This window comes from Sinocyclocheilus anshuiensis, unplaced genomic scaffold (genome assembly GCF_001515605.1).
Source record: "Sinocyclocheilus anshuiensis isolate Anshui unplaced genomic scaffold, SAMN03320099.WGS_v1.1 scaffold204, whole genome shotgun sequence".
In the NCBI taxonomy this organism is placed as follows: Eukaryota; Metazoa; Chordata; class Actinopteri; order Cypriniformes; family Cyprinidae; genus Sinocyclocheilus; species Sinocyclocheilus anshuiensis.
The window spans coordinates 661050-676991 of record NW_015557064.1 but is presented as its reverse complement, the minus strand read 5'-3'; the positions used below and the strand labels follow the sequence as shown (position 1 = coordinate 676991).

Genomic DNA, 15942 nt, shown 5'->3' with positions numbered 1-15942 from the left:
CGACAGCTGATTTGGCCCGCTATTTTAATATTATTATTGTATAATTGCCTGCCGAATGTACTAAAGCGATTACTTCCGAATTCGCCATTCGATAATGAAATCTCTAATAAATCACGAATCGGTTAGTCGTGACTGGCTTCGGCTCGCGCGTTAACTTGTAATCTGTAACCTATTACATTTCCAAAGTAACCTTCCCAACACTGCTTATGCGTGATCAAATGCTTCCGCAGATTTATAGTACTACTATAGCATTTCACCTGAGCATTGCGAATCACGCGTATTGCCATGATAAGCGCTAAATGAATGACAGGCTTTCTGTTGTAACATTAAAAAATCGACGCGTTTCAGAAAGGCGGGGCATAGAGGAGAAACAATAATGTGCAGTATGTGGAAAATAATGTGTTTTTTTAACCTTAAACCACATAAACACATTTCATTACACCAAATACACAAAATAATGTTCTTTTTTAGCAACGTCATATGACCCCTTTAAAATGAATGTGCCCTTACAACGGTGTTGTTTTGGCTGTGGATTCTTTTGAACCTATGTGTGTGAAAGTGGGTTATCAGAGTACATAAGGTTCTCTGTCCGTGTTAACTGAACAGATGCAGACAGACCATGATATCAGACTGACATGCCACTCTGACCACATACAGGACATTTAGGGCTTCTGTTAACTGATTTTCAGTTTACATCTTGATTTTATGTGTTTATTTCTAGTATTTTGATTTAGACTAAAGTCAGATTGTTAATATATTAATCATCATTTAGTCATTGAAATACTTATAGGTCATCCTGGAAGTTTGCTCAGCCCCCCTAGTGGGCCCCGACCCCCCTGGTTGAGAAGCACTGCTTTAGATTAGAACTAGCTTTATATTTCTAGCTGTAGGGAAGAGTTGACAGGCTCAGTAGCTCTGCAGTTTTTGGTTTCCCCTATTTGGGTTTGTGACCTTTAAACTAAACCACTGTACTACTAGGACACCCCTCTTGAATAAAAAATAATTCCACATGTTCAGTAACAAAAACATTACAATAAAATGAGGCAAAGATTGCATGAACAAAGATTACACCAACAAATCACACTATTTCCAGCTGCTTGTACTCAGGGCTGTGGTGTTATGATGGTAAGGAGGACCTTCAGGAAGGGGTGGAGAGCTCGTACTTGATGAGAACATTCAGCTTAGCTGTGCGCAAAACAATAGCTCACGTCTCTAGAGTAGACTTGTTTTCGTAAGGCTTCCTGCTCTATATCCCACCCATCACTTCTGCTTTGGAAGAGGGGGTTGGGGGGGGAGTGTAGGGCCTACATCTGTGGGGCTTTTGGCCTCTTTTGACGGAAGCAAAGCATTAGCTGCAAACAATCTTAAAGATTATAGCGATGTTTGTATTTGGTGGTATAAAACCTGTCTTTTTGATACTGAAAAATGCATAGTTATTCGCATGGTCACATAAAGGAGAAATGGAACCAGAGGTTGATAGTGTGTCCTTTTGGCATCCCATTTTATGCAAAATAAGTAAACTGCTACCCTTTCATAGAACATTGACATTCAAAAGACTGTGTGTACAGTATCATATAAGTAAGAATGGGGCTTGTTGTTACATGAGAAGTTGTCATAAGGGCTGTGTCTCAGTATATGATTTTGAGTCAAAAGTTTAATTACACAAATGAGTGTTTTTGTATGTTGGTTTCAAACTCGTAGAATGGTCAAACCTTGAAAATGGTCTTATTGTGAGCAATACAACCGCAATGACATCTACTCAGAGTCACACAGGTTGAACAGTGCTCTCAAGACAAGGATATTTTCATTCAGGTCAGTTCGGGTTGGTGACAAGTTGTCACCAGTTTTAAATGTATTATAAATTTATATGATTTCATTTTTCATATAAAATGGCCAATACTATTGTTGTATTTTACAGGTAACTTTTTGCTGTTTGATAAAATATTTAATGTTTCATATTTTTTACCTTTTAAATTTAGCTGAAAGCATTTGGAAGCCTATCTAATGGCCGGTCCTGGTGTGACAACATGTCCCGCTGTTGAAGGTCAGTGTTACGGTATGTGTCTTTACAGAAACTGAGAAACTGACTCACTGGAGTAAAAAGTAGCATTATTCAAGACGATCATGTCTTAAAATTATCAATAATAAACGATCTTTAGTTTTTATATATCATGTATGAATATTTTATAGCTTTATTATACTCTCTTTGGCTAGAGGATGTAAAACTCAGGTAAACTTTTACACTGTCATTTCTTGATCAGAAGTGCTCTGATAGTTAGCAACAGACATTTTCAACAGAATAAACCAAGTTTTTATTTTAGTTTCATTTTATTTTTTTAATACAGTAAAGCAGTGTAGTCAAAAATAGCACGGACACTCCTGATCCAGTACTTTCTAATGATGTCACTTTTGGCCAACACATTATTACCCACATACATTTCCATGCTTTAAGCAGGGCTGAAGCAAGGAGGGGCTTGAAACTTCCTCTTTATGACCTCTGACTGCTTACAATCTGCAAAAAAGGAATGACAGGCATTTCAATCCGGGGACTCAAGAGTTCGATTGCGTGTCTTACGAGTTCGCAAAGTATGGAAAAGCTCTTTTGAGAAGCAGATCTCAGAGCTGGAGGAGTGAAATGAGTCTCCTGTTATGTCAATCGAGTGGGCTTTGTTGCACAAGTTCTTGGGGCGTCGTATGATTTTTGTTTAGCGGCCCATTGAAGATCGACATGGGCCAGACATCTGTCTCCAGCTTGTCTCAGGGAGCGAGCGGTAAGTGTCTGGAAGGGCTTGTTCTTCATTCGGTGACCCGCTGTTTACTCACCCACACCGCTATCTCAATTAACGCTCAGGGAGGGATGACGTGACTAGTCCTAGTTCTTGTCGTTGTCTGCGGAAACCCAAGTTCATTTTCAAGTCTGATATAGCTTACTTGCCTGTTGGTTTTCACTTAATCTACTGCTATATACGTGATGCGACGAACTAAAACACTGCCATTATAATGTTCGAAGCGAGCGAGTGGATCTTGGTTTGTCGCGTGCAGTGCAAACGATCAACAAGTGGGACTTTGTCAAGTGCATCTTTCGGCGAATCGAGGCGTTTGTGTTGATGCTTTATTTAACAGTAACATCTTTGCTTGAAAAGCACGAAGAAACATAGCTGGCTCGTGCATTCAGGAAATTATTGTTTCACTCTGTTCTTTTGCTCACATGTTGCTGTTAGAAATGTACTTCCTAATTCGTATCGGAGTGCATAACGTAAAAAATGTAAGTCATTTTAACGAGAAAAAAAAAAAAAAACCCCTGATGTGAAATGATACAGTTTAAACGTGTTACTTTGTTAACTGTAAGTTGCCATACAGTGATATTTGTAAAACAATACATGCACGTTTAGGCTTAATTCATACAAAACATATTACAATAGGCTATTTTTAATATAGATTCTCAGCATTTATGGTGGACTTTTTAAGGGGCATTCCCAGAATTGCGTGCGTGAACCATCACATTTGTTTAGACTTTATTTAAAAACTTGTTTTCTTATTTTTACGTTAATGTTGCATTGTATTTCTGTTTCGTGTTTGTGTGAGTGATACTTTGCTAATTTGTTATTATTGGCTGCATTTGTTGGAGAGAACTTTATCATGTGGCCTTCCATTGTTCTGCTACCTGTATTAATAATTTTACACAAACAATCAGATTTAAGTATGTATTTTAATAAACTGACATGCTATTTCATTCTGTAATAATTGTAACATCACCTTTTCATAGTAAAAAAAGTGATGAATGGCAGCTACTGCCATTTTTTACTGTAAATTTAACAAAGCATTTTTTTCACAATGGAGATGTGTTATTCGTTGATTTTAAGTTATTTATTTAAAAAAAGCAGCAACAATAACAGAAATGTCTTAGTGTACGCTACAATCAAGTTCCAGTAGCTACAATTTCAAGCAAGCATTCCACAATGCAGTGTTATTGTGATCTTAAGCTTCTTTCTGCACCAAATGTTGAATCACAAACCACTACCTTCATTTCCCCATAATTTCAGTTAATGCCAGAGTGCTATGATATAAAAGCTTTTTTTGCTATCAGTTTACCAGCTCTCAAAGGAAACTTGATCAGATGTTATTTGTGTGTCCTCATGAGCAGCATGCTTATGCTTTAAATAATACTGAATCATGTTTTAAATTGTTTTGATTTTGTCTGAAATGTATAGCAACTGGCTGGATCTGAAAGGCCACAGAAATAAATGAAACGAAATGGTTATATGGCACAGAATGATCTCTACCTCTCTATTAATTAGATCCAGAAATATTCAGCACTATTATTTTGTCTTGGGTCTAGTTTTTTTTTTTTAATCGTTTTATAGGAAAGGCCATTGCAAACATAGGCATTTCCTTTCTGTAAATAGAGGAACAAAGTGTTGACTGAAATTGGCCTATTATTTTTTCATTGGTATTATGAGGAACTGAGGCTGTAGGATTAGCCTATGCTGCAAGCAAATGCTAATACGAAGCTAGATTCAGCATTTGTTATAGGCTTAATGCACTTACCAGATTTCCAAAAGTAGGCTACATCACTCAGTCGAAGAGTAAATTTAAAACGGTAATATTTGATGACTTAAAAAGTGTTATAACTGTCCTTGGCTCATTTTTTGACTTATTCTTCAGCATTACAGAATTTTAGGCTTAAAGCATTGAGATAATGAACTAATTATCAGCATGAGTGCATTTTTGACACATCTCTTGTGCTCAGCTGCTTTGTCTTTATATTTAGAAGCATAAGGCAAGTCAAATGTGTGATTGTTCTGTAAGAAATATGCTGTCAGGGATGTTGATACGAGCTGCGCTGCAATATGACTTTTTAACCCTTAAGTCTCACATGCCTCTTTTGGAAGCCTTGGAGGTTTGAATAACTGATGCCTTTTGTTTTCTGGTCATCATGATTATTTGTCACGTTTCATGCATTTTCAGTGGCCTCCCTTTCATAAAAGAGGAAGTGAGCAATTCAGTCAACAGTACAACCTCACATGTGATATTAAACATAGTATTTCCAGCAATTTTGCTTTGTTTTGCCATAATGTGGTTCTGAATGTTATGGCTAAAAATAGTTCAAATCTATATTTTTCAGCCTTTTGGTGATATGCACAGCCATCTTAGCATAATATATGAAAATTGTCATAAAATTGCCTTTTTTGTGTGATGCAAATTGAAGTTGAAGTAGAGTTTTATATCAATTCTCAGTGGTTTTTTGGCAACTGTTTCTCAGAAGGAATTGAACTTAGAAACTTTTTTAAGCAATTCATACAACTATAAAGTGCATAAAGTATCAAACTATCATCATGTACAGTATTTCAACAGTTTACTGTAGCTCTACTTTTATTCTGCAGTATCCACACCTGTTCATCTGTGCCCTCCAGATGAATTCTTCTTGCTCAGTTGTGAACCGGTGTCCTCTTCGGTTTAAATGTGCTTGATCCTCTGAGGTTTGATCTTGGGGACTGTACTCATCACTGGGAGTTCTGGGAGTAACACATTCTATTAATAATCCAATCACAGGCCAACTGTATGTTGACAGGCCAATGAAGTCTAGGGTCAGTGGCTCCTTGGGGAGAATTGATTAGTAAAGAGGCGCTTTGGCATCCTCATGATGGTGGTGATAAGACCTCAGACATGTCATCTAGCACATTCCTGTCACATCTGTCCGCTAATGAATTCCCTCAGTGCAGTGTGAAAAACAGACTTCACGTTTGAGTTTCACACATTTCTATGTGAAAAATATCCTGATTTCCAGTCAGTTTTTGGACTTCTAGAGATGTTTCGTGATGCATGTGGAAGCAATGTGTGTTTGGCAGCTGATTACACACTGCCACATAAATGGAGTATTGATGCGTGGCAGAAGCTTACACTCTTAAAAAGAAAGGTTTCAAAATAAGGTTTTCATAGCAACACCCCCAACAAACCTTTCAGTGAACAGTTCATTGAGGAACCATTTTTTACTTAGTGTGAAGAACATTAATAATCTGAAGAACCTTTCACACTTATGAAGAACCTTTTGTGCAGTGGAAAGATTCAATGGATGTTAACGGTTCTTCATGGAACCTCAGATGCCAATAAAGAAGTTAGATTTTTATGAGTGTAGTTTTGGAGCTTGAGTCTATTTTTGCTGCATGTCATGTTCTGTATGTCTGTTTTTAACAGCACAATCTTTTTATTATCTACTGCAGGCTCCTATGAAACAACATTAAATAATGGAGTGAACCACTTAAAAAAACATTGGAAATGTGTGGTAAATGTCAAGCAGTCAGTTGAAGCAACATTCTGTGATAAGTTTGAGAAAGGACATTTGTACAAAGTGAAATACAGCTAAGTTTGCCTCTCATTTTGTTTCTAAATTCGTTGGCTGTGTTTTGACAGTATAATGAGAAACAAGTGATAAAATCTCATAGTTGAGATGCAAGAGTCAGGAAGTTACCGTCTCCTGAGCATTTGAAGGAGTAGTTCTCGAAAAATGAGAAGTTACTCACCCTCATGTCATTCCAAACATCACAAAAAAAAATTGGTGTTGGATTTACTTTGAAACTATTTTCACTCATAAATTGCTCAAATATTTTTTACAAATAATTACTAAGAAATGACAAATAACACACTGAATTAAGCATGAAGTTTTGAAGTAGAAAGACTGAAATAGTGTTTTCTTGTAAAACGTATACTGCAATAATCATCATACAGTGCTGTATGACTGACTTTTACTGTGGACCGCAAAAGAAGATATTTTAAGAAATGTTGAGGTCCAGACAACATTGGACTCCACTGACCTCCAATAAATGGAAGAAAAGGCCAAAATATTCAGTTTGTCCCTTGGAGGTCTGTTATTTTTTATAGATTTCTTTAATAGAGAAGGTCTCATAACAATGACCCATACACACACTGACCCAGGTCTCTGCTGTAATTCTGCAGAGAACAATGTAATCGTGTGTGCATTTTCTTGAAATGATAAATGGTGTCACTGCTTTGGAGCCTGACTATTTGTTTATTGTTCTCAGTTCTTTGATGCCGTTTAGGCGTGTGGAAATGCTCTTGTGATCATTTTACACTTCATCTGGCCAGGTGTGCCTGTGACATTAGGTCTGCTGTTCTGTTGGATTATATTTGATAAACGGGTTTAATATCTCTTTGCGTAGCCCATGTGGAAAAGCCACACCTCTCTGTCAGAATCCATTCTTTTTGCAAGCTAAGAAGAAATTATGTAGGGGTGGGGGTAGGGTGGAAGAGAGTTCAATTCTTGGTTGAATCACAAACCTTAAGCCTTAAGTGAGCATCTAACCTAAAATAATCAGTCGGTTCTATGATTAAGGGTCTGGGTTGACTTCTTTGAATATGTTTGTAGCAGACATTAGAAGCACAAATCCCAAGTTTTTTTAAATATTAAATATATTATATAAACTATATAAACTACTATATTAGTTGTAATTGTAAGAAAAAAAAAATGAAATTAAAAAAAAATGAAATGAAAAAAGATTAAATATATAAATCCGTGTATCATTCGATCACACCTTGGCAACCACCCAGAGTACCCTAGCAATATTTCTAAGCCATATAATCCGTGTATCATTCGATCATTCGTTTTTTGATTTAATATTGAAAGTAGAAAAATGAGAAAACGGCTCCTTTTTTCGTATTTTCGTTTTTTTCCGAAACACGAAAAACGAGAATTCAGCTTAAATTTTAGTTTTTCGTTCTTGGGTGGAAAAATGAATAAACAGCTTGAATATTCGATTTCTACACGTGGGCGGGAATTAAACGCCCCTTTCTGCTGATTGGTCAGCCGAAGATCAATCCTCAGTTCCGCGCAGCAGAATAATAGTCCTCCGCTGCTGCAGTTGTATGGATTCTTAATGCCTTTATTGCATTATTTGACGTTAAATGCATCATATAAGTCACTTTGGAATAAATCACAGTAGGCCTATGTATCATGATAAAAAAAGCGACTTTACAGTCTGGAAATACTTTAGGCTATAGCAAATTATTTTGTGGACCCCCTATCACTTTAAGAACCGCTGGTCTGCACAGAAGAAAGAACTGTCTAGACTCTGCCCCTGTACGAGTTGTGTCGAGCTATTCATTAGTCTGTTTGATGAGAAAAATATGAAATGTAGTTGCAATAAAATGGGTTATTAATCCGTACAACTGCAGCAGTGGAGGACTATTATTCTGCTGCGTGATACTGCAGAAGAACTGATGATGGCACGGTTTGATCTTCGGCTGACCAATCAGCAGAAAGGGGCGTTTAATTCCCGCCCACGTGTAGAAATCAAATATTCAAGCTGTTTATTCATTTTTCCACCCATTAACGAAAAACGAAAATTTTAGCTGAATTCTCGTTTTTTGTTTTTTGGGAAAAAAAAACAAAAAAACGAAAAAGGAGCCGTTTTCTAATTTTTCTACTTTCAATATTAAATAAAAAAACGAATGATCGAATGATACACGGATTTAAATATATGGTGTATTTCAGTTTATGGAAAATAGATGTTTATCAGTAACTACAAACCAACATACTACTGAGTGGCAACCAACAACTGAGTCACAGCATAATTTGGGCTACATTTAATTTCAATATATTGCAACACTTACACATTCATCTGAAATTTTGGTAACAGTATATATGAGGTGTTTATATATTTGTTTTGGTTCTTTGGTGAATAGAAAGTTCAAAAGAATGCATTTATTTGAAATATAAATAAATATTTTAAAGGTCTGTAGTTACAGTTGATCAGTTTAATGTGTCCTTGATGAATAAAATTATTGAAATAAAATAAATTTCTTGCTGAAAATTTTTGATCAGTGATCTGTGGTTGGTGATCAACATTTTCTGAAGTTGAGGCTCTTATATGCCTTGTTTTTCTATGCTGTTTGTGGAAAGAGGCAGCCCTTATGTTTGTTGTTATGGTCAGAAACATTCATTCACACAAGTATTTCCTGTTATAAAAACCAGTTGGCTGTTTTCCATTGTTTAGGGGTCAGCTCAGTTTTTTTTATTCAGTTCATTCAAAACTGTGTTCTTGCTGTGATTCACTTTTAGTGGAGGGACTGGAAAAATCTTCTCTGGCCAACTGTGATGTGGTGGTGGGAAGCTCGCAGTCTCCTCAGCTGAAAGGAAAGGGGAAGCTCTCTTCTCTGGGCAAGATCTTTAAACCTTGGAAATGGAGAAAGAAGAGAACCAGTGATAAGTTCCAGGACCTCTCAAAAGGTATATCCCCATTTATTAATAGAATTTTGCTTGAAAGTTTATGATGGTAGCAACACATCCAAATATATATATTCAGGATGTAGTCTTTCAATGATTCCCTCTTGGCTTATCTTGATGCAACCTCACAATTCTATGAAAGTTACGTCATCCAGTATGACATTCACTTGGTGATTATGTTGGATGGATCAGAAAATGTATTACACATTACAGCTGGCAGCTGCCTGCACTTTCACTTAACCAAAGTAACCATATAGAGGCCTAAATATAATTGATATCTTGATATGTTCTGTCTCCTTCATCTTTATAGTTCTGGAGAGGAAAATATCCACCAGGCAAACTCGAGAAGAGCTCATAAACAAAGGTGTCCTTATTCCAGACCAAGGTGAGATTTTAGGTAAATGAAGTGAATGTGATACTGAGCATGCATGGATGGCCATTGACCTGTTTTCTGTAATATTAAAGGAATGTTCTACACTCAATAAAATTGTTATTAGATAATTTATTCTTGGTTTATAGTACACTATAAGGACAGTTTCCTGCAGCAACCTATAGTTCAAGTAGGTTATTTGGAGGTCTATTCTGTGTACTTCATGTATGAAGTGGTGCTGGTGGGTTATCAGATGCAATCTTTAACTTTTAACCACTGTGGTACCACCGCCTACAGTAGAAGACAAATTCATTAGAACTTTTTTCAATGTCTGTAGCCGCAGTTACCACTGCGTGAACAACTGATATAGGGTGCTTTAGCAACAAAGATTAATACTTTGTTCTACCACCCTGGAATGTTTTCCATTAAATGGATTTCATCGATGTTATCCATATAATAAAAGTTAAACACTTCCTGGACTTACTGTTCATGTCCAAATAAGTTGACTTACTTTGTGAGAACAACAGAATCCCTCCCAATCTTCAGGCTCAGAGTAAAGAATTTCAGTAATACTTTTAAGTAGTCTTATTTGGCCTTACATGGGGAAACCAAAGCACTTTTTTATAAGAACTGCCTTGAATGACTTTCATATCAATGCAAACAAAATTGTGTTTTTACTGAATAGCAGGCATGTTGTCTTGGTTCCATGATAACTGAGCCATGTTTGCTTATCTTGAGATGGTCCTTTGAACACAGAGACCTTGAATGGTAATGCAGTGCCCAGTGGAGTTACTGAAAAGGTCAAAGTAGACATTGAAACACCAGAGCTGGTCCCAGAAGAAAAAGCAGACTTGGCGGCAGTGGCAGAGGACCCAGAAGGTATCGTTTTCTGTTTCTTTTATCAAAAAGGGGCAAAAGAAAGATGCTGAATCTTCATCTTCAGTTTAACTGTACTACTAATCTATCTTTGATGTTTTAAGCTCAAGCCACTCATAAGTTACATTTTTCAGTCTGACTGGCGGGTCTTTTCATTGGTTTTTCGGCATGCTCATGTTGTGTTTTTTTAACAACATATTGTTCACTGCATGGACAGTGCAAAGTGATCCATATTATAATTTCTGCACATCACGCCATCCATATTTCATATCATTGTGGCTGAACAATAGTAAAATCAACGCTTATATTGTAAGAGCAAATGTATCAAAATGGACGAATAAAGATTGACGGTAAGTGTATAGTGTGTGTTGTTTAGAGGAAGTTTGAGCTGCTTTGGAGCAACAGTTCTATCTTGTTCAGTGAAATGTAATGACGATGTGGTCAAGTTTTTAATAAACTGTACAAATGGAGTTATTTTTAGAACAATGACATTTCCTGAGAAGCTTATTTCCAGGGTGTGTTTGGTTTTTTCTCCACATATGTCTTTAATGAACGTCTCTTGGATCGTCTGAACCTCTCAGGTGGTGAGATACCCTCGAGTGTCTATTGTGCTGTATTGATTTGGTTGAAGTTATATTAAAACCATTGTTAATAATAACAGGAAGTGCTTTGTATTGAAACCATCCTTTTAGGTAATGGGTTTTATGCCGTTTAGACTGACATCATTTTGGATTTTTTTTTTCATCAGAGCTGTAGGCTGAAGTTGTGGCCACAGTCATAAGATGCACAAGGGAATGTCAAAACTGTATTTTTATCATTTCTGCCACTTTAATGATCTACAACAATTCTGTAATTCTTTCAACCACATTTCTCCCACCAATTAATATATTTTATTCTTCATGGGGCAAGCATTAAACCACTTGAGGCGTTTCCGCCGTGCCTAAAAACAGCATCAGCAGCTTAAAACCAATGTTTAATAAATATCAAACCAATTAAGTTACTAATAATTATATATTCGCAAATTACCGTTCAAAAGTTTAAGGTTTTGAAAGAAGTCTCACCAAGGCTTGATTTATTTGTTAAAAGAATTATTATAAAAAAAGGTTTTTCCATTTTTTAATTATGTATACATTTTAAATGTAATTTTATATTGTGAAATATAATTTAAACTACTACTGTTTCCTATTTTACTATATTTCAAAATGTAATTTAATTCTTTTAATGGCCAAATTGAATTTTCAGCAGTCATTACTCCAGTCTTCAGTGTCACATGATCCTTCAGAAATCAATAAAAATGTCTTATTATTATCAATGTTGAATACAGCTGTGCTTCTTAATATTTATTTGGAGTAAACCGTAATACAATTTTTCAGGATTCTTTGATGAATCACTTATCAAAAAAAAAAATTATAATAATCTTTGTAACATTATAAATGGTTTCACTGTCTCTTTTGATCAATATAATGCATCATTGCTGAATAAAATTGTCATTATGTATGACAATATTTAGTATTTGTCAGCCAATTAATATAGTTTGAAAGCTTTAATGTTGGCTATTTAGTGTCACTACTTACTGCATTATATAAAGTGTGGTCATATTTGTGTTTACAATGGCTTAGAACGTGGCTTATCCAATCGCAATTTAGAGCTAAATGCTGACATGATCAGAGAGTCTTCTTAGTCAATAACAGTTTAGGGTGCTCTGCTCCTCTGTGCTCCTGTAGAGAGGAATGACAGCAAATGCAGCCCGCAGGCCAGTGAGTCAGCTGCTCCAAAAACCCCTACTAAAAAACATCAGGCCACACCCCAAAAACCCTCCGGTGAGGCCATAAGTACAGGCATGAAGAAAGGGGGCCAAGCAGGGGGTAAAAAGATAATCAAGAGCACCAATAAGCAGGTCTCCGCTTCTCCACCCAAACAAACCACCCGAACTGCCACTCGTGGCAATGGTAAGTACACATATCAGTGATGTGAATAGAGCATCGTGTTTGCATGCGTGGTGAACAAGCTCTGCATGCTCTGCATGGAGGGGTCCTATTTGCGTCTCTTTCCCCCTGACCAGTCTCACTGGGAACCAACTTGATCTTTTGAGGAACATTTCGACAAAGTTTGTCAGAATTGTCAGCAGAATCTATCTGCATTTATTTGAGAAAGGGAAAATGCTCAGTTTGCTAGACAGCAATTTTTGCTTTTGTTTGTTTTTTTTTTGTTTTTTTTTTGTTTTATGGTTTAACTAGCTTGGGATTGGTATCCAGGACTGTGCAAAGTGACATCCTGACTCATTTGTGACCCATTATGGCTTTCTTGTGTTGTTGTTATTGTGCTTGCATTACATGTCTACTGTCTCATTGGTTAAACACATTATAATCTTTTATTGACGTTTGCCTTTATGTCTGAATATAATGGTACAATAAATGTGTTGCATTTTGCATGTAACTAGGACTTTGTGCATGTAAGCCACAGTCATGTAATTGTCTATAAACGGGCTTATTATTCCACACTGTGCTAGACCTTTGTCCTTTTACCTGGCCATTGTGTGTCTCTGGTGCAGCTCATCATTGGTGGCTTGACAGCTTTCTCTTTTAACTAAAGCATTAATTAATTAATTAATTAAGTAATTAATTTATCTGTGCATTTTTTGAATACACAAGTGAATGTGATATTATTATATACACCATATTATCTTATTATCTTTCAGTTCTGTGATTATCAGTTCTTATTCTTAGAAACCCCATTTAAAATGCCACCATTGCTGTTGGTGTATCCATAAACTCATTGTTTCAAGATCCAAGTCTCTATAATTTCCCTGAATTTCTTCACAGCTAAACCTTCGACTCCTAAGAAAACTGCAGGCGCATCCAAGAGTTCCTCTCAGGCCTCAGGACAATCTTCTTCATCGACCTGCTCCAAGACCCCAAAGAACAGCAACTTAGAACTAACAGCAGCGCAACCCAAGTCAGCCAAGAAAGCCGAACCTTCCAGGTCAGCACGGCCCCCTTCCAAAACCTCGTCTGAGACTGTGGAAAGCTCCTCTAAAAAGGACCAAAAGAAAAAAGAAGGGACCTCCAGTATTGAGAAGGCTGAGGAGACCTCTCAGAATGGGAAGGGTGCCGATCATCTATTGGAGTCCTCTGTAGAGAAGGACAAAAGGCAGCCCTATGTTAACCAAACCACAGAGGAAACGTCCTTCTCTGAATCTTCAAATGCACTTTCTTCAGACACTTTAGGCCAATCTGTGAGCACAGAGAGTGAAACAGAGAAGGAGAGGGCAGTGGCAGACCAGCCACAGAGGTCAGTTTACATGTGTATTTTTACAATTTTCATGTGAATGTTTAATGTCACTTTGTAAATTCTGTATGTCCTCTAGTGTTGTGCTATTGATTTTGATTATATAACACATGCATGTCAGTGTGCCATGTGCTCTGTGTATTTCCCCTGAAGGCAGTATGATTGTTGCAGTTGAGTCATGCTGTATGTCATCCTCCAATCAGATGTTTAGTGAGATTGGTGTAAACAACAATGTGCATTACTGTTCAAAAGTAAGGGGTAAAGGCTACATTTTATTTGATAAAAAATACAGTAAAAGCAATAATATAATTCTCTTTTCTATTTTAAATATATTTTAAAATATAGTAATTTATTCCTGTGACGGCAAAGCTGAATTTTCAGCATCATTGCGCCAGTCTTCAGTGTCACATGATCCTTCAGAAATCATTCTAATATGCTGATTAGCAAATTACTGCTCAAAAAACATTTCTTCTTATTATCAAATTTGAAAACCGTTTGCTGTTTAATAATTTTGTAAAATGTAAAGTGATACTTTTTTCAGGATTGTTTGATAAATAGAAAGTTCAAAAGAACAGCATTTATTTAAAATACAACATTTTTATAAAAAGGTATAAGTATTTACGATGGCTTTAGATCAATTTAATGTGTCGTTGCTGAATAAAAGTATTAATTTCTTTTATAGAAACAAATCCATACTGACCCTAAACTTTTGAGCAGTAGTGTAATTCTTTCTGCAATGTAACTTCAGGCTAAAAACTTGTTCTTCTTTTTTAGTTGTGCTGTTTATTCATAGTTTGCCAAAATGGTTTTGTAATCAGTATATAACATCAAATAGACCTTGATCTTGTAACTTGCTTGACAGGAAATGTGGCTAGTGATAAAGTTGTAGTAATATAGTGAGTTGTCTAGTACTTTATCACGTGATTATATGTGTATAATCAACTTTTTAGCTAGACCTACAACATTACAGGAAAACAACTGCACTGAAGGGGTTATATGATGACGAATCAGCATGTATTTGGGACAGTTTGTCAAACTTGTGCTACTTGCAGTGTAGTAAAAAAAAAAAAGTGTGATCACTGAAGTGCAGTGATCAACTCTGTTGCTCACCTCATGTGCAGTGGCCGAAGAAAAAAAACCCCATTTATCTCAAAGAGTCAGTGAGAGAGGGTAGAAAATGGAAAACTAAACTATGACTCTTTTGGCACAGAAAAACCTAACTAATGGACGTCAGGGAAAGTACTAATTTTAAAAATGAATGATGTATGATCCATTTAATGTCTTGAGTATGTTAGCCTCTTTCCCTTATTTGATTATGTAAACGGATTCTGATTATGAATGTTTTAGCTAGATTAAATGAGTGTTTTGCTTTGCCTTTTGTAGGATTGTTGGGACTGAAGAGGGAGAGAGACGACAAATCGTCAATGTTGAAAGCCCACAGGTGTCCATCATTCCTGACTCCATTCAAGAAAGCCAGTCCAACGACTCCGATTCAGATGGACCTATACTCTACAAAGATGATGAAGAGGAGGATGAGGATGATGAGTATACCTCTAGTATGTGTTCAAGTCTGGATTGTGTTGTTTTTAGGCCCCAACCCCTTGTTTCTTCATATTTTCGGTCAATAAAAGCATTTAAAAAGTTGAGCCAAATTAAAATTTTGTAACTGAAAGGCCTTAAATATGCAGCTTTTCTGGATATGCATTTAGAGTATTCTAGCAAAGGTGTGTCTTCAGCCTAATGTTTATGAATAAACAACACAAAATGTAGCACAAGTACAAATGATACATTTCCAAGAGGTTTCATTCTTGGTATCTGCCTTTTAGAAGTTTCTCTTGGACCAGAGCTTTGCCAAAATTCTTTGACGTACAAGCCTTTAGTTTGTCAAACTGGAAAAACATGCTGTGTCTTGTCAGCGTTACTTTTTGACATGCTGGTTACTACGCAGACTTTGCTGCCAGTGCGCTTTGCACAACACATTCCTGCAAAGACCTACGCCTGTTTCTCATTTTCTGTTCTTTCCACACTGCAATCTGAAGATGCTTTACTGGTGTCAGAATGCAAATACCTTATTATTACGTTTTTTTTCTTGGGTTGCAATGGTACTAAAGCACTGTCCAGTGCAGATAAGCCAATAATGATTTTCATATCATGGCTGATAACTAAT

The 15942-nt window shown here is 36.4% G+C and overlaps 1 protein-coding gene across 4 annotated transcripts in view; it reads left to right on the top strand.

Annotated features, from left to right (window-relative positions):
- The window catches only part of LOC107676579 (phosphatase and actin regulator 2-like), a 34678-nt gene that overhangs the window by 13044 nt on the left and 5692 nt on the right, over window positions 1-15942 (top strand). The window contains exons 2-7 of one of the 4 annotated variants that reach the window (XM_016471153.1): window positions 9077-9244; window positions 9552-9626; window positions 10350-10490; window positions 13310-13629; window positions 13705-13778; window positions 15159-15331. In XM_016471153.1, the coding sequence (XP_016326639.1) occupies window positions 9077-9244; window positions 9552-9626; window positions 10350-10490; window positions 13310-13629; window positions 13705-13778; window positions 15159-15331 (951 nt within the window). Of the gene's footprint in view, window positions 1-2465; window positions 2772-9076; window positions 9245-9551; window positions 9627-10349; window positions 10491-13309; window positions 13779-15158; window positions 15332-15942 lie in introns of those variants that run through there. The other 3 variants (XM_016471154.1, XM_016471151.1, XM_016471152.1) reach the window with 3 other exon arrangements.